General features: G+C 32.9%; 1 protein-coding gene across 5 annotated transcripts in view; it reads right to left on the bottom strand.

Moving 5' to 3' along the window:
* Positions 1–6,899: 6,899 nt before the first annotated feature.
* Positions 6,900–27,258, bottom strand: part of LOC148603256 (protein SpAN-like) — a 34,429-nt gene continuing 14,070 nt past the window's right edge. For 3 of the 5 annotated variants that reach the window (XM_088552820.1, XM_088552819.1, XM_088552821.1), the window contains exons 5-17: positions 26,969–27,063; positions 26,092–26,212; positions 25,670–25,736; positions 23,971–24,174; positions 18,754–18,880; positions 17,865–17,969; positions 17,211–17,330; positions 16,347–16,466; positions 14,000–14,119; positions 12,132–12,254; positions 11,156–11,278; positions 10,457–10,579; positions 6,900–6,984 (exon numbers count right to left, since the gene is read on the bottom strand). In XM_088552820.1, coding sequence (XP_088408946.1) covers positions 6,932–6,984; positions 10,457–10,579; positions 11,156–11,278; positions 12,132–12,254; positions 14,000–14,119; positions 16,347–16,466; positions 17,211–17,330; positions 17,865–17,969; positions 18,754–18,880; positions 23,971–24,174; positions 25,670–25,736; positions 26,092–26,212; positions 26,969–27,063 — 1,501 coding nt within the window. In that variant the 3' untranslated portion in view covers positions 6,900–6,931. The remainder of the gene's footprint in view (positions 6,985–10,456; positions 10,580–11,155; positions 11,279–12,131; positions 12,255–13,999; positions 14,120–16,346; positions 16,467–17,210; positions 17,331–17,864; positions 17,970–18,753; positions 18,881–23,970; positions 24,175–25,669; positions 25,737–26,091; positions 26,213–26,968; positions 27,064–27,258) is intronic. The other 2 variants (XM_088552823.1, XM_088552822.1) reach the window with 2 other exon arrangements.

Consider the following 27,258-nt stretch of genomic DNA (forward strand, 5'->3'; position numbering starts at 1 on the left):
AATTTTAGTTAATCTATGTTCTTCGTTGTGCATGTCTGTTTTCCATGTCTGGTCTTTGTCCCTGGATTACATTCTTTTTATTACCGCTATAACCATGGTTCTCTTGATTACTCTTTCATTCTGTTATTGTCAACGTTTATGTCATCTGTGGCAACATCCCGTCAGTACATGCGTATTGAGTTTCATACCACAACTCATACATTATGCCAGAGCTTGCCGTAACTACATATATACACAGACTTTGAACCGCGCTGGACTTCTTACAATTAGACGTCTGGAAAAAGAGTTATGGTGCTACAAGATTGAAGTCATCATAACAGAAGTTTTATGGTCGTCATCATGAACTGGTTAATCGTTACGGTGTATCTATCTTCCCCGTGAAAAATGATTCCATGTGAACCATGTCATAGTTTTCCTATCATCTTTCATCTACCCTTGACGTGATATTTAATGAACAATTTGGTGGGTGTTTCTAGAAAAGCAGAGGACGTTTACCATACCGGTGCATTTGGTCAATACTCCCAGTTTTTAGTGGAGTCCCAGTTGCTCATTAAGTTTTGTATTTGTACGTATTATTTTTGTTATTTTATTTTCTTAGTTATGTTTGTTTTCCCTATGAAGTGTATAAATTAGGTTAATATACAGCATTACTAAAATAATTTTAGATCGCTGATATTGTTAGCGACTTCATGCATTCATTGTTTCGGTACTGTACATTCGTATATAATTTGCATAATTATATATTACTACTCAACCTAATGTTGCAGATAGGTGCCATTGAACAGTCATTTTAGCTTAATACGAGATTAAAATGTACCTCTTAAATATCATACACATGTGTTTTACCGTTTTTTTTTACATGTATGAGAGCGGAAAGTTCACATTAAAAGATGAAATGATCGATTAGCATTGAATTGTCTGAAATATAGCTGAGAATCTCATTTTCTCCAAATTGTTTTGATTGTGAAATATCTAGGTATTCACGGCTACGATATCACGTAATTTTAGAGCGTAGCGCAACTTTGTTTGCGTTCGTTCTATTTCAGACTCACTCGAAGTTTGCCGGTTGACGAACTTTTGCATTACACAACGAAGTTCAAAGTTCAAAAGCTTTATTTAAGGTCGGTACTTATGAAACATTAGAACTCAAATTCTAACGAGCTTTTAAAACAGACACAATGCAGTTCTAAAATGTCAAGTATATTTTTGAAAAATGAATAGCCTTATTTTGCTGGTAATGTACAAATGTGCGATGTCAAAAGATGTGAAAAACATCATCCCTGCATAGTCTTCCTTAAATCGACCTGAAATCTTCAAGTTTTTGCATTTTTTTAAGTCTGAATCAAGTCAATACATATATATCTACGCCAGATGTTGTGAAAATGAGAAAATCAATGATTGCGAAATGAGTGTACCTTAGAGCATTGAATTCACCTGCCGAATGCTGAATGAAAGCCACAGTTAGTGGTTCAGAATATTTGACAATTATCGACTTTGGTCTTAATATATATTGCAAGGAAAGCGCCCAATGATATGAAAACTTTACGTTGGTACGTATTACGCTGAACCGCGTAATAAGTTCGAAGAAATGACTGATGTTTGGAACAGATAAAAGCTCACCTGCCCTGTACAATACATTAAGGAACAGTTATATATGAATTGGATACTTGATATTTACGCGCAGATATAATCTTTAATGTTGTTTACACTTTTTTGTTATTGAAATAGACAAGTTGTCACAATATGTTAATATTTTAAAGAAAAAAATGTTGATGCACGTAAATTTTAAGGGCTACACTAAATGCATAATTCAAATTACGAATGTCACGATTTTAAACAAGATATATCCAAGAAGTTCAACTGAAGTGAACCTTTACTACTTTCGGCCATCAACCACAACCAACTTCAAGAAGAAAAGGAAATAACCATAAAATTGAAGTACCAGTCCACATAAAATTCAGGCAATACCAATGGTAAAGTGATCCATGTTGTAGAAATACCCATCAAACAAACGGTGCTTTTTCAGTCTACATATTCTTTTATTCACATAACAATACTCATTTCTGCATTCAGATCTGAACGTTTTTTTGAAAATCATACATTTATCTCCCATTAAATGAAACAAAATTAAAAAAGATAACTCTTGCAAAATGCCAATTTTATGTACAATCTATATAATATTCTAGAGTATATATCGAGTGCGCAATAACCAATGCAAAACTACGACTGGTTATTTGATCAGTAACTGATTCTGAACAAGAAATAAAAATGAATTCGGTTGGTTTTAACCATGCATGACTCATCTCATGTCTGATTTTTTTTATAAAGACTGCTACAAACCTGGAGGACAAGTTCAGATACCTGATGTCCTGTCAATGTACTAAATAGGAATTCCAATCAAAAAGGTTAGTCTAGAGAAAAGTGAACCATACTTTCCCTATGAAACATAACAGGAATATCAAATTATCCGACGGACGACAATACATGAAAAAAATGGGTCAGATCAGTCAAATGACAATTGCCAATTTCGTTTTGCATTTTATGACAACAGTAATAAAATGTTTAGATTTAGATGTCGGTTATTTTAAGTAATGTTCGGATTTTTACAGGATGTCAATGAACTTGAAAAGGGAACTGATAACAATTGCAATATTCAAATAACCGGTCATACTAGTAACTTAAACCATTTTTCAGAAACAGAACGGAAAACTGTTATTTGGGTACAAAAATGTGTTATTGGCTCAAAATACATTTTGTTGACTGTGCATTTCTTGATTCAGAAATCCTCAATAGAGTTCATAGCAGCTCGAAAAATACATTTGCATTTCACTAACAACCAACAGAAAACGAAAAATCTTTTAAAAGGCAAAGAGAAATCGTGAGTCGATCGAGATTCTATTGATTTGTTAACAAGCGGGAATGAGAAAGCAAATATTGAATATTTTATATTAGAGAACAGAGATTCTAATCCATTCCGATTCTGAGCAGTCAAACACAGAAATATTTTTCAATTAATTTTGAAATTGATAGAGATTCCATCGATAAATATTTACACACACAGTGCAAGTAATGTATTGACAAAAAATAATGGAATCGCACATGATTCAACAATGCTAAATCCAACTACAAAGGAACAAAACTATGAAGCTAATTGTGCTAATTTAATGCATGGAACAGAGGTGAAAAATAATTGGTAACAGTCGAATATGATGCTATAGATCCCGGGATTAACCATGGAAACCTAGTGAATCAAAGTATTGAGCTATTTTAACGATGAGATTTTAGTTCGTCAAGTGTAAAGATTCTGTATGAGGTAATGAGCTATAACTAAATATAAGAAACGCTAAATGTAGAATCAAAGGTTTTCAATAAGTTCATTCGTTGGCCATTCCCTCTTTCAAATTAAGCAAGTTTCATAAATGTTTCATGATTCTAAACTGGACACGTCGGAATTCAAGCAATGATTGCCTTGGTGAGTGAACTTTGTTTTTTGTGAAACTGCTTTTGATTACAACGAAATTGAACATTCGTGTACAGCATGTCAATCACTTAAAGGCAACAAACTTCATAGAAAGTCAGCTTTTCTAGAAACACCCGCCGAGTTGCTCAAAACAAGTCAAGTCCGGGGTAAAATGCAGCAAACATGAAATCCAGATTAGTGTACGGAAAGCAGGCAACATTGCGGTTGAGGGCTACAGTAGTAAAATCAATACTTTAAATTTATTGTTAGTGATTACATGTTGAAAGACCCAATCGGTCAGGTTTGAAAACACATACCAAAATATATCTTATACCATTTATCATTATTTAATTTTTCATGTGTTTTGGGGTGTCTTTTTTAAAGCACGTTAATGTTTATACATTTGCGTTTTTTGCATTTTTGATTTGTTACTAGCGTAAGTGAAATCTTCAGGATTTGTTAGGAAAGAGTCTTGAAAGGAGATATGGAAAAGGTTATGATTTTATATAAGGAGTAATATTTGGTACAAATTCAATGAAGTGTCAATTGGAAAGCACCTGGTCAGTTAATGTAAAATGATATAATCAGAAACTGTTTTTTTCTATATTGCACATATATTCAATTTTTAAGTACAAGTCCACATAAAATTTATACACTGCCAATTGTAGTGTTATTTATGTCTGAAAAAAAAAAAAACATCAAAAACAAACAATGGTTTTTTTTTCAGTCTACAAATATTTCATTTTAACATAACAATAATTATTTCTGTTTCCAGATCTGCCTTTTTGAGAAAATCATACATTCATCTTCCACTTAAATCAACCGAATCAAACATAAGCAATAACGATAACTCTTGCAAGGTGCCAATTTCATGTACAATCTACATAATTTTAATCTCAAAAGTGCAACCACAAAATGAAAAACCAAAATTGCATATGTGATCAGGAACTGTTTCTAAGCAAGACTCAAAACTGAATTTGATGGGTTTTTGACATGCATGAATCACTTCCTGTCTGATTTTTATAAAATCAAGAGCAAGGTTATTTCTTTGAAAACAATGATAATCTTTATCATATTGATATACTTTAAATCTTTTTTCTAGCATTGCATATACTCATTGTCGATTTTTTCTACTACGCCATTCGATTTTCTATTGTTGAAAAGAGAGATGTATTATCTCGCTGTGGTATGGTCGATTAGTACATGTCAATACCAAAGTGTAATCTGCAACTTTATTTTTGTCATTTAAAATTGCGATTTATTTTTTTACAGACTTGTTTTGGATTTGTGTTGTAATTAATTGTTGGGTTTTTCGTTCTGACGTTCTTGCAAATGCACGCGTGTTAACGTTGATTATGAATGAGCTAGTTCCTTAACAACCCCCCCAACAAAAACGATGATGTTCAAATCTTTAACTATATATGACTCAATATAATCATCGACAGTCTTGAAAAAGTAGGTGTTTTCAGAATTTATTTATATCAAAACTGAAAACCCACCACGAGTCTATTACGATAAAGATTTTAATAAACTGTCAAAGATGTATGCCAGGACGTCAGTAAGATTAAAATGAACATGATAAAACTGTTGTTCTTAATGACATGAGTCTAAGGACCCCATGATTCCTAGGTGTTGATAGCCAGTCCTATATCTTTTTTTTTTGGTTGTGCAGTAGGGATTTCTTAGGATGTATACGTATACTTGTTGAGTCATCTTAGACGATACTAGATAGACAATCTTGTCCGAACACAAAATTTGCCAGTAATCCAATCAGATTGTCTATCAAATTCGTAGCATTACTGGCAAGTATAAATCCTTAAATTTAACGGACAATATCCAGCCTACAATATAATTGACTGACGTAGGATTAATGACAAGTTCTTAACCTAAAATTTGATGGATGTGTACTACGTATCCTGCCTAAATGATTGCTTGTTGCAGCTTGAGTCACGAGTCGTAAGTCCAATAATTGACAGATGTATACAATGAATCCAGTCCATAAGGTTGTCTATTGTACCATTAATGACAAATCCTAAGCATAAACATTTGACGGATGTATACTACAAATCCAGCCTACCAGAATGTCTGTAGTAGCATTGTTGACAAGTCTTATATCTAAAAAGTTACGGGCGTATAGAAAAAAGAAACAGAAAGGCTTAAATGCAACAAATCCACATATATCATAATACCTTTATGAAAATAGTAAACACTTACAAAGAACGCCAAAAGAACTTTAATAAGTGTAAAAACACATTTACGCATTTGGTTTGTGGTGGGACTTAACTAGTTTTATAAGGCCTTAACCACCCAACCCCTTTTATGTAAGTTTAACAAAATGGACCAAAACAAAAAATAAAGACGAACAAATTCACTCAGTAATATATCCATTTCTCGTTCATGGAATACTAAAACATACAACATATGGACAAAATGAGATGACCAATTAAAGAACACTCACAGTGACTGAAAACTGGTCAAGAACATTTTAGAGAATGACAATACCATCAAAACTGTCAGCATTAAAAAAATCAGTCAATATCATTCCAGTAGACTGGATTTCGAGTATCCAAAGTATTAAATAAGGAAGACTTGGTGTAGTACTATACTAAATGAAAGACTGAAGACTTCAAAGTCGCTAATCGTCAAATGTTCTCTGTCACTGATTTTGGCTTACTTTTAACGTCCGCAATGGTTCAAATGCAATATGCTCCAAACTCGGGTGACTTCCGCTAAAATCGTGGTTCCCTAGGTATTATCACGCACTCTTTTGTAACTGTGAGTAACCAAATTAAGCAGCTGATGATAAATATTCATTAATATCAGGGCATGTTGATTTATTTGACCTATATACTCTTGTAACGAGCCTCAGTGCCTGAACCGGAAACTGGGTAATGTTCAAAGCTAACAAATCATTTCAGGTAAACTTCCTGATCCCGTACAAGCAAGAAACACACGTAGAACAAACGTGTATGATACTAAAGAGGTTTATTTTTTATCTCATATGAAGCTAGAACTATAAAGCTATGGCGATATTCATGGCGATGATCGGCAGCATCATGTTGCCTATAACTACGTATTTATGCAAATTACATGCGCATATTAAGTATTGTTATTACGAGTGCAAGAAGTCGGTAACAGAATTAGCGACTTAAAATGACTTAGGTTTTACGTATGGTTGCATCTACATGAACGTACAATGACTACAATATTGTATGTTGTAACATTAATGACAAGTCTTACGCCTAAAATTTGACTGCGCTTTCAGATGATATCCTTAACTAAGTTAAGGTTAAACTTCAAACTTGACTTTGAACATACGTGGGGTTTGAAACTTGGGTTTATTTCACCCTATGACAATACTTCAGATTGGAATTGCAAGAAAGTACTTGCCAGGAGTAAATTTAAATTTCAGTGTCATATTTGGTTGGACAAAACATCATTGTTTTTTGTAACTTTATTGGTTTATTTAGATTAGTTAAGATCATATTCCCGGTTTAAATCCTTCCTGACACTTGTCAACCAGCCTGAAATACGTAAATAATATATTTAAAATGTATTTGCACTAATTGGAGATTTTTTTTATAAAACAGTGCTTTACTTTTATGCCATGAGGCATTGCACAACAAGACATGTTGTATTCATGTTAACAATGTATACTGTCATTCGATTTGAAGGCATTTATAATGTACATACAGCTAATATGCACAGTAGTCAGTCTTTTTTTCCTTTTTAAGATTGTTGACAACACACATTTTAAACATCATTAAAACACTTGTGTCTGTTAAATGGAAAATTTTTATGCCAAAACATGAAACATTGCAAATCACATTTGTCTTTCAATGTAAAGATCCAACAATAAGAACGATCAGTGTCAATCCTGCTACATAGTCATGTAAATGTAGCCATTGTTCCCCGTTCCTGTTAAAATTTGCTATCCAAATTCTACAGTTCCTACATACTTTCTAATTTTGTTTTAGCCACTGATTTGTGGCTTTTTGTTGTTGTAGATGTTAAATTGATTAAAGCACTAGTTAAGTGTTTACTTACAAATCGATACAATAGTTGGTTAATTTTAACCAAAAAAAAAAAGCATGGATTGAGTTTGCATTTAGAATTGTAGCAAGTGATATTCCATGCAAAATTATGTTAAACGTAACAGTACGTGGGCTGAGATAACCCCCGTGCAACCCTATTCATCAACCAAAATATGATTTTCAGGTACCCTTATACCTCCCATTTAAGAATATTTTTGTCGTCAAAAAAATAACTGAAGAATTTTTGAATATTTTGGCTAATTTTATACCTCGTTGAGGCAAAAAATACTTTTCTAGGTTTTTTCTTTGTTACTACAGAACGAAGAAAACAGATATATGTATGTATCATCATGTAGCCCAATGTCTCAACTTTACAATGGTACCAAGAAAGTTGCGGTAATCTTAGAGTGGTAAAATGAAAAAAAAATGTACCCCTACTCCGCCGAAAAATCGCTTAAATTGACATATTTTTCAATGTAAAAAATCCCTAGAGTATTTATGCTTCAGTAAAAAATGGCTTATTTGTTATTTTCCGTTTAGCATTATGACAATTTATACTTCTGGGGTTCTTTTGATGATATTTGATGATTTCCGTAGTCAGAATTTATCTGGGATTTTCGATTTTTTGTTAAAAAGTCACATAAATTCGACTCTACAAGTTATTGCTCAAACTAAACCGCCTTAAATTTGGTATCACTCGATCAATACTTTAATTTCTTACAGAAATAAACCACAAAAAAACTAATCTTCAAGAAAGGATTTTCAACAATATTTGAACATATTACCCCTGCCCTTAGAAAAGTGATCTCAGTATCAGACATCATTCTTATTCAAAGCATACGCACACCGTAAAACTCATATTTTAGGCATTCATAATTAAGATAATGATGTTCCAAATATATCTGATCAATTAAAGCGCTTAGATTTTCTTTTTAGGGTTGCCATAACTATAAAATCGTAAAAAGAGGAATTTTCAGAATTTCAGAATTTCAGAATTTCTTCTATATCACCAGTTATTTCCCTTTTTTCAGAATACCGTGAAAGATGCTTTTGTGTGATACAGTCCATTTATATAGTATCTTAGCTTCCAAATGAGCCCAAGTAATAAATATTTGAACATTTCTAAGTTAAATGAGGTGAAAAATTGCAATCCCTACCCATGAAAAAAATACCTCAACATGAACCCAAATGTTATTACTGATATATAAACGGTGTACAATAGACATGGATACTATTGTTTTCACTATCGATGTATCAAACATATCTTATCATTCCAGGCGCGTATTTTTAAGTTTCAATATGGCAATAATGAGTTTTTTTTCAAAAAAAGGAAAATTTTCGAAAATTCATTTTTCCTTCCATTTCAACTATAATTGGCATTTTGTTTTCAAATACCGTACTTCAAATAAGCTTTTATATATTGAAATACAATTACATACTGTCTTAGCCTTGTAATGAGACCAAATAATAAATATTTGAACAAGTCCAATTACGTGAAAAATTGCCATCCCCACCCATCAAAAGAGTACTTAAACATGAACCAAAATGTTAATATTTAGCACATAATGGATGTAAAAAGGACATGTTAGGTACTACTATTGTTTTGATTACCGATATATTTAACATATCTACTCATTTCAGGCCAGTTATTTTCAATGTGACAATAATGCGTTTTTCATATAATGGTGATTTTCCGGATTTTCATATTTTCTTCCATGTCTATTATACACCGTTTATATGCCAAAAATTTACATTTCAATTCATGTTGAGGCATTTTGTTTTTCATGGGCAGGGTGGCAATGTTTCACCTAACTTGACTTTGAAAAGTTCAAATATTTATTACTTGGGTTCATTCACCGCGACGCTAAGACACAGTATTAATGACACACAAAAGCTTCTTTAAACTACGATAACCTAAAAGAAAAATCTAAGCGCCTGAATTGATCAGACGTGTTTGGAACATCATTACCTTAATTATGAATGCCTAAAATATGAGTTCTACAATGTCAGGATGCAGTGAATGGGAATTCTGTTTGATACTGAGAACCGTTTTCAAAGGGTAGGGGTAATAATTTCAACATTTTGTGAAAATCCGTTCTTGAAAAGTACTTTTTCATAGTTCATTTCTGTAGAAAATTAAATTATCTATTGAGTGATACCAAATTTGACCCGTTTTAGTCGAGTAATAATTTGTAGAGTCGAATTTACAACTGCATGTGACTTTTGAACGAAAAATCGAAAAATCCATTTTTTTGAATTTTTTGATAAATCTGTCTACGAACATCGCAAAAAATATTATCAAAAAACCCCAGAGGTATAAATTTGTGATAATATTAAACAGAAAATACTAAATAAGCCATTTTTTTACTGAAACATGAATACTCTAGGGGCTTTGACATTGAAAAATATGTCAATTTAAGCGATTTTTCGGCGGGTTAGGGGTACACTCTTTTCGTTTTACTCCATAACCCTAAGTGTGACCGTAACTTGTAAAGCTGCGACATTGGGCTACACCATAATGTCTAAATTCGTTTAGTTTGTTTATACATGCTATCCAAGGAAAGCTTAGACATTAAAACAATTGAATCACAAAAATCTTGGCTTTTTGACCCAGTGGGGTAAAGATATAGGCTTATACTGAAAAAGACTCGAGAATATTCTTTGGCGACAAATTGATTGCATAATGGGAGGTATAAAGGTACCTAGTGAAACACCGTGAAGTTGATGAGTGGGGAGGGGGGATACATGGTGGACCCTCCCAGCCCATGGACTATAACTATAATATAGTTAATCGAAAAAAAAATAATGATTATACTTATGAGCATAATCCACAAGATTTCTGTTTTCTTTCATCGAATGTAGATGTACAATATCTCGACTTTTTCCAGGGATTACAAAAAATAACGAAAACATATTTGGTATGGCTCCAGAAGAATACAAAATGTATCCCAATTCAACCTACCTCCTACTCCTCCGCATTTGTTACACGATTTCTTGCAATACCTCGACATGTAGACATGACTCGTGGTGCAATGTCCCAATCTGGCCCACTGGTAACAATTTTTATTTGTATCCCGGCAAATAACTGAAGAGAAAAAGTTGGGATTTTCATTTATAAATATTATAGGACTTTACCACTAACTGTTATTGTAAAGTATTTTATGAGGATTTTTTTCTGAAATAGTCAAGTTCATTATGTTTGAGTTCGAAAGTAGTTAAAGAGATTTTTTCAGAATACGCTAGAATTGAATTAGGTTAGGCCAAAAAAGATGTCTGTTTCCTGCTACCCTACATATCCTAGTTTTTTTGTACCTATACTAAATAGTTTATGGCCATTTTGGCTAGAGTACTGTTAAAATCAAACATTCCCCCCATTAACTCAATGTAAAATGTTTTTTTGAAAATAAATATTTTCCTATTTACATATTTTTTTTCTTGATGGTAGCAACAAGACTATAATTTGTTTTGGCATTAATATTTATGTTAATAATGTATTCCCAAAGAACATCAAGTTTATGTTTCACTAAACAGTATGATAATAAGATGTGTTCCACTCTATTTGACAGAGCATTCCAGGTGGGTTGCAAAGTAATATGATATTATCTTGTTTATAACTTAAATAATACTTAAAGAAAACAAAATATATCTCCATTCAACCTACCTCCTACTCCTCCGCATTTGTTACACGATTTCTTACAATACCTCGACATGTAGACTTGGCTCTTTGTGCAATGTCCCAATCTGGCCCAGTAGGAACACATTGTTTTATAATCCCGGCAGGTAACTATACAGAAAAAGTTGGGACACCATTTATAAATAGTTTTAGAACTATACCACTAATTGTAATTGCTAAGTATTCCATACAGATGTTTTTTTTGTGACAAAGTCATATTCATTTTTGTTCGAGTTCAAAACTAGTATTACAGGTCGAAATGGTTAAAGTTGAGTTAGTTGATGCTTAACTGTTTCAGTATACGCTAAAGTGAAGTAGGTTAGGCCAAAAATATATGTCTGTTTCCTGCTACCCTAGCTATCCTATTTTTTTTGCCTACTCTAAACATTTTATGACCATTTCGGCTCATGTACTGTTAAGGTTAAACATTGTTTCCGAAGCAACTCAATGTAAAATGTTTCTTTGAAAAATAAAATATTTTCCTGAATACATATTTTTTTTTTCTTGCTGGTAGGAAAAAGACTATATTTTTATTGCGTTGATCAAAATGTTAATATTGTATTTCCAAAGATCATCACGTTAATGTTTTACTGTGCAGTAGACAATAAGATGTGTTCCATGATATTTGACAAGATCATTCCACGTTAATGTTTTACTGTGCAGTAGACCATGTGTTCCATGATATTTGACAAGATCATTCCACGTTAATGTTTTACTGTGCAGTAGACCATGTGTTCCATGATATTTGACAAGATCATTCCACGTTAATGTTTTACTGTGCAGTAGACCATGTGTTCCATGATATTTGACAAGATCATTCCACGTTAATGTTTACTGAGCAGTAGACCATGTGTTCCATGATATTTGACAAGATCATTCCACGTTGCAGAGTAATATGTTATTATATTGTTGATTACTTAAACAATACAAAAAAGAAAACAAAATGTTCCTCAACTTAACCTACCTCCAACGCCTCCGCATTTGTTACACGATTTCTTACAATATCTCGACATGTAGACTTGGCTCTTTGTGCAATATCCCAATCTGGCCAAGTAGGAACATGTTGTTTTATAATCCCGACAGATACCTGAAGTGAAAAAAAATGGGGCATTCATTTATAAACATATTAGGACAATACAACGAATTGTAACTCTAAGGGATGGACAGGAAGTAATATATTCATTTTCTATCTTTTCTTTCTTAATTCGCATATTAAAAAATAAAAACACGAATTTGTCATCATATCCCCAAAACTATATCTTTATTCTTCTGAGGCAATATAGGTGAGGAATATCATTCAACCATTCACTGGTAAGCTTCCATAACAATACTATGAGATAGATGCTGCCTGTAAGAGGACAAAATTTTACGGTAGTGAGGTCTAATCGGCAGAAATTCATCGAAGACTCTGTGGGTCGTCTTGTCCAATATATTTAACAATCGGAACAGCGCAACACTTTCGCTACACAAAATTATTTGTCTTTCATACATTTTCATGATCAAAGAGTTTTGAACTTATACAATCATCTAAAGAGTTAAGTAGTACTCCATCTTAGAATTATGCAAAATGTGATACATGGTTGGAAAGCCTACATATATTTATTTTTGATATTTTGTTTAAAATGCTTTAGTAAAGAGAAAACAACATGCATAGTTTCATATAACCTTTGTTCATAACAGATATGACTTATTTAGAATGCACTGTAAAACTGAAAATTAATGGCGATTACATGTAAATGACACTAAAGTACAGTAGAAAACATTGGATTATCAACATCGATATCCTCCTAAGAGCAGATGGATTGAAATGAATAATTATACATTTCATCATATAAACCTATAAAGAAACTGAATAACAAAAATAAAAATGTGTAGCCTTAAGCTTTATTGTGGTGTATCACATATTACAAATTTGCATGATTCTTTCAAAGATGATACTTAAGTAGTTAGTAATTCATATAAAAATGTGCTCCTGAACAGTTTATCATTCTTTCACTAAAACAACTATAAGGTCGGAACATCTCTTTTTCCCGAGTGTCACCAATACACTAGCAACATGAACTTCAACAAAGCAAGATTGCTACGCGTAAAATCTGTTTAGAGTCTAGTAACATTTATGAACCTTCCCGAAACAGTCGGTCAAGGTGGAGTAACAAAGAGGTCCTATCAATAAAAAATTAATATGTCTCGCTGGCACAGATTGATGCGACCTCAGTTGCGGCATGTATGGTCACACAGACAAGCTTGATGCCGCATTTGATTGTGATTTAAAAGAAAAAGAAAATTGACAAAATGACCCGTTAATAAAAGAATAAAATCAAAACCTCAAAATTAACCAAAAACTTTTTACATGGTACTCTGCGGATAAATTTCAAAGAGATTCATCCACGACTACTATACTTTTTCTCTGAATGTCAGGAAGGGGTATGGTTTTGGTACCAATTTACAATATTTTAATAATGTGTTTACTTTAAAAAAATGGCAATTGAAAACATTTGAATATAAACCATTTACATGATTGCGTGTATGATTACTTCTCATAATGTATATTGGACGCAGAGATACAATTAAGCATTTGAATAATGAAAATAGTAAAAATGTCATCTTTAAATGATACATGTACAGCGCCATTGAAAACAATATGCACACAAGCACAGATTAGAAAACACATTGTATGGGACCAGATTCGAACAGGACTATATAAGCAATTCATTACATGCATCAAAAGGGTTTCTCCGAAGAACTGTATCCTCCGGAATTGATTTTGTAATTTGTTTTAACATTATCACTGGCATCATTTCCGTCTTATTTAAAACTGAAAGTTGTCCCTACCTACAGTTCCAGAACATTTGTGGCATGATTTTTTGCAGTTGACAAACATGTATTTAGGGTTCCTTTGACACTGTCCAATCCTTGCCAAGAATGCACAGTTTGTATTATAATCCCTACACGCTGTGAAAATAAAAATCAAATGGGACAATGGAGTTTTATACAGTAGCATAATTACAAATATTCCAATCTAATTAAATTGCAAAATATCTTTAATGTGTTTCATGTCAATGATGGTGGATCCTAAATTGGTTAAACTAATGTGACATCATTAGGAAAGTGTAAACAAACGGAGAAGTCCGTAATTAAAGTTTGGAACAGGTATTATGACAAATGCGTCAATAAATTAGTCCTTCGCATCAACCTTTATTTCAGCAATAAGATGTGTAATACAATATAACATAACATTATTCATCAGAGTTTGTCATTTCCTCATAGTTTAACTTTGAATAATAATGTTTACATTAAAAATTTGGTATTAAAAACATTTAAATAGAAAGAAACCAGTTACATTATTGCGCATATGATTACTTCTCACTACGTATAATGAACGCAGAGTTACAATTTAGCACTAAAATATATAAAAAATGAAAATGTCTTACTTAAATGATGCAGTGCCATAGAAAACAAAATACACACAAGCACAAGTATGAAAACACACTGTATGGGTCCGCAGATTTACACATGACCAGATAAGCAATAATTGAACTTATCACATGCATTTAAAGGGCTTCTCCGAAGTACTATATCCTCCGAAATTGACTTTGTGATACTTTTTTTTACAATTTTTACTGGCACCATATCCGGCTTGATAAAAACTGAAATTTGACCATACCTACAGTCCCAGAACATTTGTTGCATGATTTCTTGCAGTTTACCAACATATATTTAGGGTACCTTACACACTCTCCAATCCTTGCCCAGTATGCACAGTTTGTATTATAATCTTTACACACAATGAAAATAACAATCAAACTAGACAATTGATCTTATACAGTTGCGTGATTAGAAATATTCAAATGCATTTAAATTGTTAAATATCTTAAACGTTTTTCATGCGAATGATGGCGGGTCCAACATTGTTAAAACTGCCTAAACATCATAAGGCATGTGTACATAAAGTATTTGCTACAGAAATACAAGCTTACGTTAACTGAAAGCACCATGATTGACGACATAGAATTTTATGTAAGTCCGAAAAGCCTTTCAAAACGCATTAAAATATTAAAATTTTAAAATGAAACAGCGCCATTGAAAACAAAATGTAGACAACCATAAGTATGAAAACATATTGTATGGGTCCACAGATTCAAACAGGACCACATAAGCGATAATTGAACTTTTCACGTGCATTTAAAGGGCTTCTCCGAAGAACTATATCCTCCGGCATTGACTTTTGACCACTCGACCCGTGTTTTAGGATGAATCAGGCGGTGTTCCAGGACCACTCAGGCCACGCTACAGGACCACTCGTACCGTGTTTCAGGACCATTGGGACTGTGTCACAGGTCCACTAAGTGAACTGGATCGTATTTTGAAGTGTATGCATAGATAAAGTATCTTTATTACCAGTTTACATAGTTGGATCTGGTTATTTTCTGATTGAAAAATTAACCTATGTTACCCTTTGTCTGTATAGTTTTTTTTCTTGTTTTGGGGAATTTGTTTTGTTGATACTGGCTCGGTCAGTGTGGATTTTCTTTTCTATTATTTTAAGACCTTTTTTCATACAGTTAAAATATATTTTTTGTTAAAGCTATCATGTCAAGAAAAGTAAACTTTTTTAAACATTTTTTATGTTACGTAATTAAAAAATACGCTTTTGTGCAAATATCTCAGATACATTTAAATAAAAAATGAAAAAGGAAAGACTTTGTAATGCAGATTTTCTGTTAATTTTTTTCCAAAATCTTTTTTTAAAACAACGGTTAGTTCATAGATGATGATAGCGATAGCCGGGGTTCAGTTGTCTTGTTTCATTGACTGGGTCCCAAAAAAAATTCCTTGCCTCGGCTAACTTGTAATTGTTGCATCCAAACAATCCTTAGATTCGGTTATAGCACTCATTTAACACGGACTGAGCCTTATATGACGGCCCGAGTCCCTGAATATACAGTCGGAGTGGTCCGAAGACACGGGTCGAGTTGTCTGGTGTCCGTAAGAAAACACATTGTTTGGATCCATAGATTTAAACAGGAGCAGATAAGCAATAATTAAACTCATCACATGTATTTAAGAGGCTTATTTGAAAAAAACTATACCCGCCGGAGTTGACTTTGAAAAAAAATAAACTTTCACCATCCTTACTGTCACCATTTCCGGCTTATTAAAAACTGAAATTTGACCATACCTACATTTCCTGAACATCTGTTGCATGATTTCTTGCAGTTTACCAACATATATGTAGGGTTCCTTACACACTGCCCGATCCTTGCCCAGTATGCACAATTTTTATTATAATCTGTACACGCTGTGAAAGTAAAAATCAAATGAGACAATGAACGTTTTATTGATGTCGGGTTCTAAATTGGTTAAACTGATAAGCCATCATAAGGGATGTGTAAACAAGCGACTAAGTCCGTAATTTAAATTCAGAACACTTACATGTTTTATGACAAATGCACTCGCATCAACCATTCTTTCAACTATAAGATTTTACTAAATTGAAATGACACCACGCCAAAGTTTTATCTACATAAGTATATATTTAGGTTAACCTTAAGGTATCATGACTGATGAACTCAAAATTTAAAGTGTCCGAAAAAGGTTCCAAGTTCTAGGTTGTATGATATCGCATTACAATAATCGTCATAATTTGTCATTTCTACATAATTTAACTTGGAATAACAATATGCTTACATTAAATATTTGGTATTTGAAAACATTTAAATAGAGACAATTAAATAATTGCGTGTATGATTTTACTTCTCATAAAATATAATGGATGTAAGCTACAATTAAGCATTAAAATATAAAAAAAAGTAAAAATGTCTCTTTTAAATGGTACAACACCATTGAAAACAATATGCACAGGTACAAAAACACATTGTATGGGTTTACAGATGTAAACAGGGCATGATAAGCAATAGCGGGACTTGTCACGTACATTAAAAGGGCCTCTCCGAAGAACTATATCCTCCTTGACTTTGGGAAACTTTTTACAAACATTACTGTCACCATTTCCGGCTTATTAAAAACAGAAATTAGACCCTACCTACACTTCCCGAACATTTGTTGCATGATTTCTTGCAGTTGACCAACATATATGTAGGGTTCCGTTGACACTGTCCAATCCTCGCCCAGTATGGACAGATTTTATTATAATCCCTACACGCTGTGAAAGTAAAATTCAAATTAGACACTGACGTTTTAAACAGTAGCGTAATTACAAACATTCAAATTCAATTAAATTGTTTAATATCTTAAACGTGCTTTATGCGAATGATGTCGGATCCCAGATTGGTAAACTAGTGAGACAGCATAAGGAATGTGTAAACAAACGGCGAAGTCCGTAATTGGTGTTCGGAAAAGGTATTATGAAAAATACACCAATGAATTCGATATTCGCATCAACCATTCTTTCACTCGTAAGGGTTTAGTATATTAAAAAGGAAACCATGCAAATGTTTTAGCTACATAAGTATTACTTAGGTCAAACGAATGCATCATGACTGACGAAATGAAATTTAAAGAAAGTCACAAAAGGATTCTAAACTTCAGATAACAACACATCCCGGTACATTTATCGTCATTTTTTTTTGTTTCCTAGAAAACATAATATCCTTACATCGAGAATGGGGGTGGAACTACCTATCCAGGATATACACGTAGAGATTTTTTCCACAAACGTATACAATGTACAACTTACTTCCAACAACACCGGGGCACAATTTGACCGGATTTCCTGGGCAGTAACACTTGCAGTCTTTGCCAACGAAACCGTTTCCTGGACATTTTTTAGAACCGCACCTCGCTGCATTAGATCAAATATAAATGCTTCTTATTAAAGGTTGTGAAAGCAAGTTTCAACATTGTTATTTTCTTTTGATAAGTATCGTCAAGTATGTATTTCTGTATTAATCAAATACTGAAATACTTAGTGAAATATTATCAAATACAATAATTTCGGGAATACATTCACATTTAAGTTTGTAGGGTAGGAGTCAGAAATGCTATAGTTTTGATTCTTTACATTTTGTTCGAATAATAGCAAAGTTTTTTTAAATTCAATTACAAAAAGAGTTAAATATAAGTTTTATTATGTTATGACAAGATATCAATTCAAATTATTATGAGCAACTCGGCGGGTGTTTCTAGAAAAGTAAAGGATGCCAACCCTACCGGTGCACCTGGTCCAGTTTTTACTGTTTTAGTGGAGTCCGAGTTGCTCATTTGCTTTTGTTACTTTGTATGTATGATTTTAGTTACTTCATGTTCTTTGTTGTGTATGTCTGTCATCCATGTCTAGTCTTTGTCCCTGGATTACATTCTTATAATTACTCCTATAACCTTTATTCCCTTGATTATTTATTAATAACCTGTATAAATAAGAGCACACATTGCTTTCAACCATTAAGATTTTAAAGACAGCAATCACACAGCAACCAACTACAAGGGGAATATTTTTTATATAAACTGTACATATTTCACCGTCCAGGATGTGCTATAACAGCAAAAAGTCATTGTAAATACGTTGTAAAACTAAATGAAAACAATATCAACGAGCAAGCACATTACAATAACAAATATTTTCACACCTGCACAATTGTACATCAGATTTACTAGTTTAATGTCTATAAAACTTAGTCCTTGAACTCTTCCGATGACATTCAGATACCTGCTATTTTTTGGAACAACAGTATCCCGACCGTTGTAGGAGAATGCCTGTAATAAAAGGTACACAAATTACTTTTTCTTATTTTTTGTTTTGGACGTTAATGACGTCACAGTTCCATAGCAAATTAATATAGAAAAATAATTTGGTGTGCTCTAATATAACCATCCAATTAGAAAGCTTGTTACAAATCAAATTAAATCAGTAAGGATTGTTTTAATGCGCCTCGTGACCTAAACTGCACCAGTATCGGTTATGCATGCCATGCTTACATTGATAAAAAAAGATTTGATTATATATATAAACATTATTTAGTGTACGATTAATTACAAATGCAAACCAATCAATTATTGGTAAACATTCAGTAAAATTTCTAATGTCGTCTTTGCTGTGCACTCTTGAACATGTATGTAATGGAATAAGCCAATTGTGTGTTTGTCTTTCATGCTACACGTGCATTTATGTCTAAGTCTGTATTATTTATTTTAGTTTTGTATTAGATTTGATAGCCAAAACATTGAGTTTAGTTCCAAGGCCATAAATAGCACCAATACAATATCATATTGGTGACAAGGATGGTGATTTTCTCTTTAAAAACATATAAAGAGAATTAAATTCCGGTAGAACTTTTAAGTGACGAGCAAATTTTGATACTTGATAAGATTAAATTCCGATAGAACTTTTAACTGAGATCAAAATCGGATACTTGATAGGATTAAATTCCGATAGAACTTTAAGTGACGATCGTATTCTGATACTTGATAGGACTAAATTCCGATTTAAAAAAAAATAAAAACAATGGTTTCAAATTTGGACTTGCATGCACCAGAACCGTTCAAAGTAATTGGTGAAACAAATCTTGCGAAATCTTTCGAACAATATTTAAAACAGTTTGAGTATTATGTAAAAGCGACCGGAGTGGTTAATGATGATAAAAAAAGAGCTATGTTACAACGTATAGCTGGACATGAATTACAAGACAATTTACCGATCAAGAAACAAATATGATTAAACTGTTTTGGCACTGAAAAATTATTCTGAACCAAATAAACATATACAGTTTGAGAGGCATATGTTCAGAAACGCTAAGCAACACAACAGAGAAACAATAGATGATTTTATTGTAAGAGTTTCAAAACTAGGTAAAGCTTTTGACCTTTGGCCAGACTAATGTGGAGATATTATTCGAGACCAAATTGTTGGCTGTAAATCAACGGAATTAAGAAAAAAGCTATAAGCAACGCAAGAATCAACGGTAGAAAAAATTTAGAGACTTGGTAGAACACTTGAATTAGCTGTAAAACACTCTAAGAAGGTAGCAACAAACCCGAGTCGGGTATAGAAGATCCAGAAATGAACACAATCAGACAAATGCCAAAGCAATTCAAATCTAGAGGTGATGCGAAATCGTTTGCGGGAAAGATTGTCGCATGCAACAACTCAAAGTTGCAGATTTGGAACTACGGGATAATACGGAAAAGATTGCAGAATATTTTGAACTATAACATGTCGTTAAATGTAGAAAATTTGGATATTTTGCAAAAATGCGCAAGACAAAATAAAAAAAATTGTTCACGCGATTGAGAACGAAACATTAGAAGTATTCACAATGAATGGATGAGACAATGCTGTCCTTCCGTTTTTTATTGACGGTAAAGTTGTCGATTTTCTTATTGATTCAGGAGCGTCTGTCAAGGTAATGGACAGAAAGATATTTTAGAAGTTAAAAGTGTCAAATGGTAATTAAGCCCTAGAGAACCCAGGAACCAAGTTCGAGTTTAAAAATGTACAATGTATTTCCGTACGGTAGCAAAACACCATAAGTCATGTTTCGCAAGATTAAATTGAGCATGTCTATCTAGGATAGTTGGCATGATGTGGAGTTTCTCATAATTAACGGAGAAGGAAGGATGTCAATTAGTTACTAAACTGTTATTGATTTAGGACTTCTTAAAATAGAAATGTAAAATAGCGTCAACAACCTTTCTAACTCCAACACAGACACGATTATCAATTCATTTGAGGACAGATTCAAAGACTTCAAATTGAAATTTCACATAGACAAATCTATTGCTCACCCAGTATGAAAAATTCCGTTAAAAATTATAAAACAAGAAGAAATGAAAATAAAAGAACTGGATTAATAGAGAAAGTCAGTGGACGACTCCAAATGTTTTAGGCTCGGTAGTAGTGCCTAAGAAAAACAAGTCCGTCAGTGCGTAGACATGTGACAAGCAAATGCAGCAGTTCAGTGAGAATGTTTTCCGATTCCAAATATATAGGATGATATGCAACAAATAAATGGGTCTGTTATATTTTCTTGACTAGTTATAAATCAATATATTCATGGATAGAATTAAAAGAGGAGTCGCGTTATATCACCACATTCTTATGTCACAAAGGCATGTACAGGCACAAGAGACTAATGTTTGAAATTATTTCGCACCCAAGTTAAGTTAGAACAGTGTGTTATTGAGCAGACACTACAAGACATACCAGTTTTAAAAATATTGTTAACGATATAATCATTTTTGCGCAAAACCAAGAGGAACATGATAAAACACTTCGTGCCTCGCTTACCCGACTCCGTGAAAGAATCCTAACTAGAAACTATGCAAATGCAAGTTCTCTAAAACACAGTTGAATTCATGGGACCTCAATAATCAAAAGATGTGTCCAACCTGATACAAACAAGATCAAAGGAGTGCGTAATTTCGAGATGCCAACGACACCAGCAAGTGTCAAATATTTCTTTTGATTAGTTATTTATTGTGCGTAAAATGGCTCAAAATTCACAATAATGGCATTACCGCTTCAAACATTGATCAGAAAGGAAGTTGAATGACACTAAACTGCCAAACAACAATCTGCATTTGAAACACATAAACAATTACCAATGTACTGGCATACAAAAACCAAAAAGCCGAAACATGTATCATCGAGGATGCGTCTCCTCTTTGTATGGAATGGATTTTACCGAATTCACTGACAGCAAAGCTTTAGAACGAAATTTTACTGAAGTACAAGAAGTACCGCCACGCATTCAAAAATGGGTTGTAAACCTGCAATATTACAGGTTCATAGTAAAAGACCGACCAGGATATTTAAATGCAGCTAATTTATTGTCACGTTCGTCAATGAAAGGCAGTGTAGGAGATGATAGTTATAAAACAGAACATTACGTTAATTATATTGCAGTCAATGAATATCCGATAGAGATGATTTGAGAAGAAATTGAAAATGCATCTGCACGAGACAAAACAATGAATAAAATTTAAATTGTATTGCGAAAAACAATTGGTCTAAACAATGACCGATGAAGCCGTTTTATCTTGTCCCCAAAGTGCATAACTGTATAATTCTAAAAGGGGCAAAAATAGTAACCCGAAGTTATCATCGTAAATACGTTATTTGTATTATTTACGAATCGCAGCAGGGATTAGTAAATACAGAGCTGTTTCTGTGTGAAAAGGGTTAGTGGTTTTGAGTGCGACGAAGATTCAATAATTCAAAGTTGCCATGCTTGTCAGTTAGTATCAAATCCACCTCGCGCACCAACTGTTACAATGTCAGAGATACCTGACGGACCTTGGAAAAAAACTATCGATTTAAGCGGTCCGTATTCAAGCAACGAATATTTGTTAGTAGTTCTTGATCATTTTTCCAGATTTTCAGAGGTTGACATTATCAAATCGATGTCGAGTGCTACAATCATTAATACATTATATTCTCAGTCCAAGGATTTTGTGCAGAAATAGTTGCTGATAATGGTAGTAAATTTTTGTTAAACGAATTTAAAGCGTTTCTTAATGATAATGAAATAGAAAACACCCGTGTCACACCGTATTGGCCACGTGCTAATGGTCACGTAGAGCATTTCAATAAGACATTAAAGAAATATATACGCGCTGCATCTGCCGAAGGAAAAAACTGGCTGGCACGAATTGTACAATTCCATATTATTGCACCGCACACCACCTCATTCAATGTTTGGATATGCTCCCGCATCTTTGTTTTTAACAGAACTGTAAAGATCAAAGTACCTTGCTTGATCAAAAACGATGTGAAAAAAAAAAAAAGAAAAAGACAGAACGAGATGCTAAAAAGAAAGCTACCGAGAAACACTTAATGTCTAATTAATATAGTAATGACATATTTTTTATCCAAAAATCTGGTATGGGAATAGATATTTAATATATGCATGACATTTCGATTTTCCCCCAAAGTACCCCTTGTCAAAATTTAATAAATAAAATGTGAGAACGGTGCATGACAATTGATGGTATTTACATATCCTAACACCAATCGATCCGACCATGTCATTATCAACATTTAAAGTTACTTATATTTCTGCAATTTTTTGCGAAGACAAAATCAAATAACTACCAAGAAGGACAAAATGTCATTCTTACAAAGAGAGGTGGAGATAAACTTTCTGCAAAGCTTGAAAATAAAGTGTACAAAGTTATAACGTTTGAATTATTAAAAAAAAATATTTAACTGGATTGATAGTTTTATGGTTCATGAATATCTTGCTACTGACATTGACTGTTAAATTAATTATTTTGCTAAAGCTTTATTTAAAAAAATAGTGATATGTAATATATTAGAGTAAGCCAGATGTGTTAGCAGAGGCTGACTTGCATGCTACATTGGCATGCCTATGTCTGTATTATGTATCTTTAATTATAGATTAGATGGTAGCCACAACAATAAGTTTGGTTCCCAAGCAATAAAACAGCATCAAAACGATATTGCAATGTACATATACAAACACGTGTACGAATTGCAATGTACATATACAAACACGTGTACGAATTGCATGAGAGTTAAGAATTATAAAGAAAAATCATGAAGTTGTTTAAGGTAGAAAGGCATACACAACATACAATGTAGGTAAGGGTTAAATATGGGATTAGGCAAATTTCCTTACAATGCAGAAATCGTATGAAGTCAATCGCTATTTTTATTAGAACTGCACAAGATCATTTAACCTGCTCCTCTTTGAAATATCAAATATCATATTAAATTCGTTCAATGTTCGAGACTCCATTGCAGCCTTGAAATCAGCTTTGGTCGCCTATAAAACCGAAAATACAATGCATTTATCTTTTGACTATATCATTACTATTTATATTACCTTTCTTGAGTAGTGCATCACACTGTAATAGTCATATGGAACACCATATGTGTTGATGACATTCCAATTGTACTTCCGAAAGTTATGTCTTTTATTCGCAAGTACATTGTTCAGGTATATGCTTACATACTGGTCTCTGTCCGGTCTGGATTGTTCATGGTAAAAACCTATCGCGTGACCAAGCTCGTGAAGGATGATTCTTTTCTAAAAAAAACAAAAAGAAAAAAAAAAAAAAAAAAAAAAAAAAAACTTTGATTGTTGGTTGAGGCAAATAAAAATGATTATAGTTTTGTTTCCTGCCACTAGCAATGAAAAATAGGTTAGGTAGGTAAGGAAATTATTTCATTTTTCAATAACTTTTTACATTGAGTTAATGGAGAAGCAATCTAGGCTTTGGGTCAAAATGGCCATAACATACTTAGGGTAGGCAAATAAAAATAGAATAGGTTAGGTAGGATAGCAGGAAACAGACATATTTTTATTGGCCTAAATACTGTCACCGCCTAAAACGTCCATGCAGATCGTTACCGTTTCATTCATTTTCGACTTTATGTATGAAGAGATAAAAGTGTAAACTAGTGAAGTGGCAAATACTTTTGTATAAGCATCCATGAAAAGTATTTCTTCCATTCTAAGCCGGCGATTAACAGTGCACGTTTTAACCACCGGGCGGTAATTTTTCTGACATTTTGCATTAATAAGATTTCGACAGATTTCAAGGCAGAGCAGATCTAAGATCTAAGATTTAACTATCTTGAGTATAAAAAAATAGTATTTCCCTCGAGTCTGAACGAATATCTTTATCCTAAAAAGACCCAGACAGCCTCATGTTTGATACTACTTCAATCAACGATGATAGTTGGAGAACATACATGTACATATCCTTGGTACAATCGCTTGAAATTCAGAACCGTAAATATTTTTTTTCAAACATTACCTGTATCAAAGTAAATTTTAACGAAGATAATAACAAAATTCGGATTGGAAAGCGTTTATATATTGAACACTTTATTTCCCTTTGTCAATGTTTCTGCCATTTTCGTGACTTGCTTTGGAAGAGTATTTTTAACTCTAACAGTTTCCTAATTTTGTTAAAAAGTGCTAATGCATATGCTAACAAAGTTTCTGACTGTTCTTGTGGTAATTTTAAATAACATTGAGTTTCTTAGCGAGTGCATTTGAAATCCATGGCATGCAATGACATATGTAGCGCATGCCAAATATTTCAAATCAAATTTTAATCCTTTTGTTGCCGCAGTATAATCATCAAGCCTAGACAAATTAAATGTTTTGTTACCTAACATCTATTGGCTACCGTATATATTATATATTTTCGTTGTTGTCTGTCGCAACAACTGTTCTTTTCTGTTCATTTTTGTTACAATATTTAGACGAATAGTAATTGTAATCATAGCCTAAGTGGTTGATGAATATGCAAATGAAGTAAGTGTGAATTTAAGCTCAATTCTATGTCTGTACACACTTTGAAAAAGCGAGCAATACTACATATTTTTCATCAAAAATCTGGTATGGGAATAAATATTTAATATATGCATGATATTTTGATTCCCCCCCAAAGTACCCCTTCTCAGACGGAAATAAATAAAATGTGAAAACGGTGCATGACAATTGATGATATTTACATATCCTAACACCAATCGTTCCACCCAGGTCACTGTCAACATTTAAAGTTACTTACATTTCTGCAATTTTTTGCTAATGTAACCTTTTGTGGTCCTCCCTGCATTCCAACGAACGATGAACATCTAAAAAAATTAATCAATAAGGCAGGCTTTTACATATTCATTTTAGCGAGGTCTAATTTTGTTTGTAAAATTTGGGATAAACCAGCTATTTTATTTATTTTCTATCTGTAATACGCGTGACTATATCATGGCTATGTATGTACATGTATATCAACGGTTTTCTTCAAGAAACACATTCATTTAATTGAGATTTATTAAAAAACTACGGAAATATATTGGTCTTCTCTGACAGTCTAAAAGAAACAATATCTCAGGCTATTCATACGTGTACAGATTTGAGATTGGAAAAGAAATATGATTTGCAACGACCCCGTACAATGTTTTCCATTATTGGACTAGATACCAATACTCATACCCGCTACCGTCTTGTATCCGAATTTTATTCCTGTCTCTAGAGGTCGCTGGACGGAGTCTTAAGCACGTATACCTATGGTAATCATTCATGGAGGCTGTTATCAGACTTCTTTCATTCCATGCTGTTGTAAGACAAAAATATGAAAACTAAAACAATTAAATCAAGGTTTTATACGTTGATTATAAGAAATGATTATCAATGTGACGCTGCGCCTATATTCATTTACACGAAGATGCATAAAAAAACGATGATTTTCACTGTCGGTTTACCAATAAAAATTAACTATCCGTACATATACATCAACTGGTAATTTTAACAATAGAATAAACATTTTACACTGTACGTGCGCAATTGACGCAGGAAGAAAGGTCCTTCACATTGTTATACGTCATTGACTTTTTTGGGCGGATGTTTAGTGCCTTGAATCACCACTGCCATTGTTTCTGAATTTTTTTTATTGGTTTGTACTTAATTGTCAGTCGGAATTAGGAAAAGGCAAGGACTTAAACATGGTGGAAACAAGTTTAGTTTGACTATTTGCACCATCCGAATCAAGGAAAAACGATTTTCCATATCTCTTTGGTAAATTGAGTTATAATTCCATCGAAATGCACTGAAATTAACATTTCAAGGACAGATAACTCTGTCGAAAACTTCATTTTCTGACCTTTGTATTGTAAAATATCTGCGCAAATCCAGTGATACAAGGGTCAAATAAAGTCTCTTCAAATAGAAAAAGCATACTTAAGTAAAATTATATGGTCAGATCGGTGTGTTTTTTTAACATTCATGTTACTGATTTTTTCATATTCCTGATTAATACAAAAACTTATAAATAATGAAACAAGTATATTGTTTTTTCTCTTTTTATACTCACTGAAACGTCCTAAAATCTCATATGGAATAATTTTTGAGGTCCATCTGTATCTGGTGTCTTTTCGAGTATTCCTTTTCAAAATTCTGGAGGCATTTCTGATAAAAAAAATAAAATTTAGTTTACTAAATCTTTGTGTTTCAGATGTAAAGGTCCTGATGAAGTTAAGAAAATTTAACAGTTTTACAATAATGTAATTCATCAATGTTAGTATATTTAAAAAAATGTTGCATAGCAATTTTAATACTCACACTTATTTGCACCGTTCATTTCGGCAATGTTACTCTAAATTA

Source organism: Perna viridis, chromosome 11 (assembly GCF_037379345.1).
Source record: "Perna viridis isolate PV_CMFRI_1.1 ecotype Kerala chromosome 11, ASM3737934v1, whole genome shotgun sequence".
Classification (NCBI taxonomy): Eukaryota; Metazoa; Mollusca; class Bivalvia; order Mytilida; family Mytilidae; genus Perna; species Perna viridis.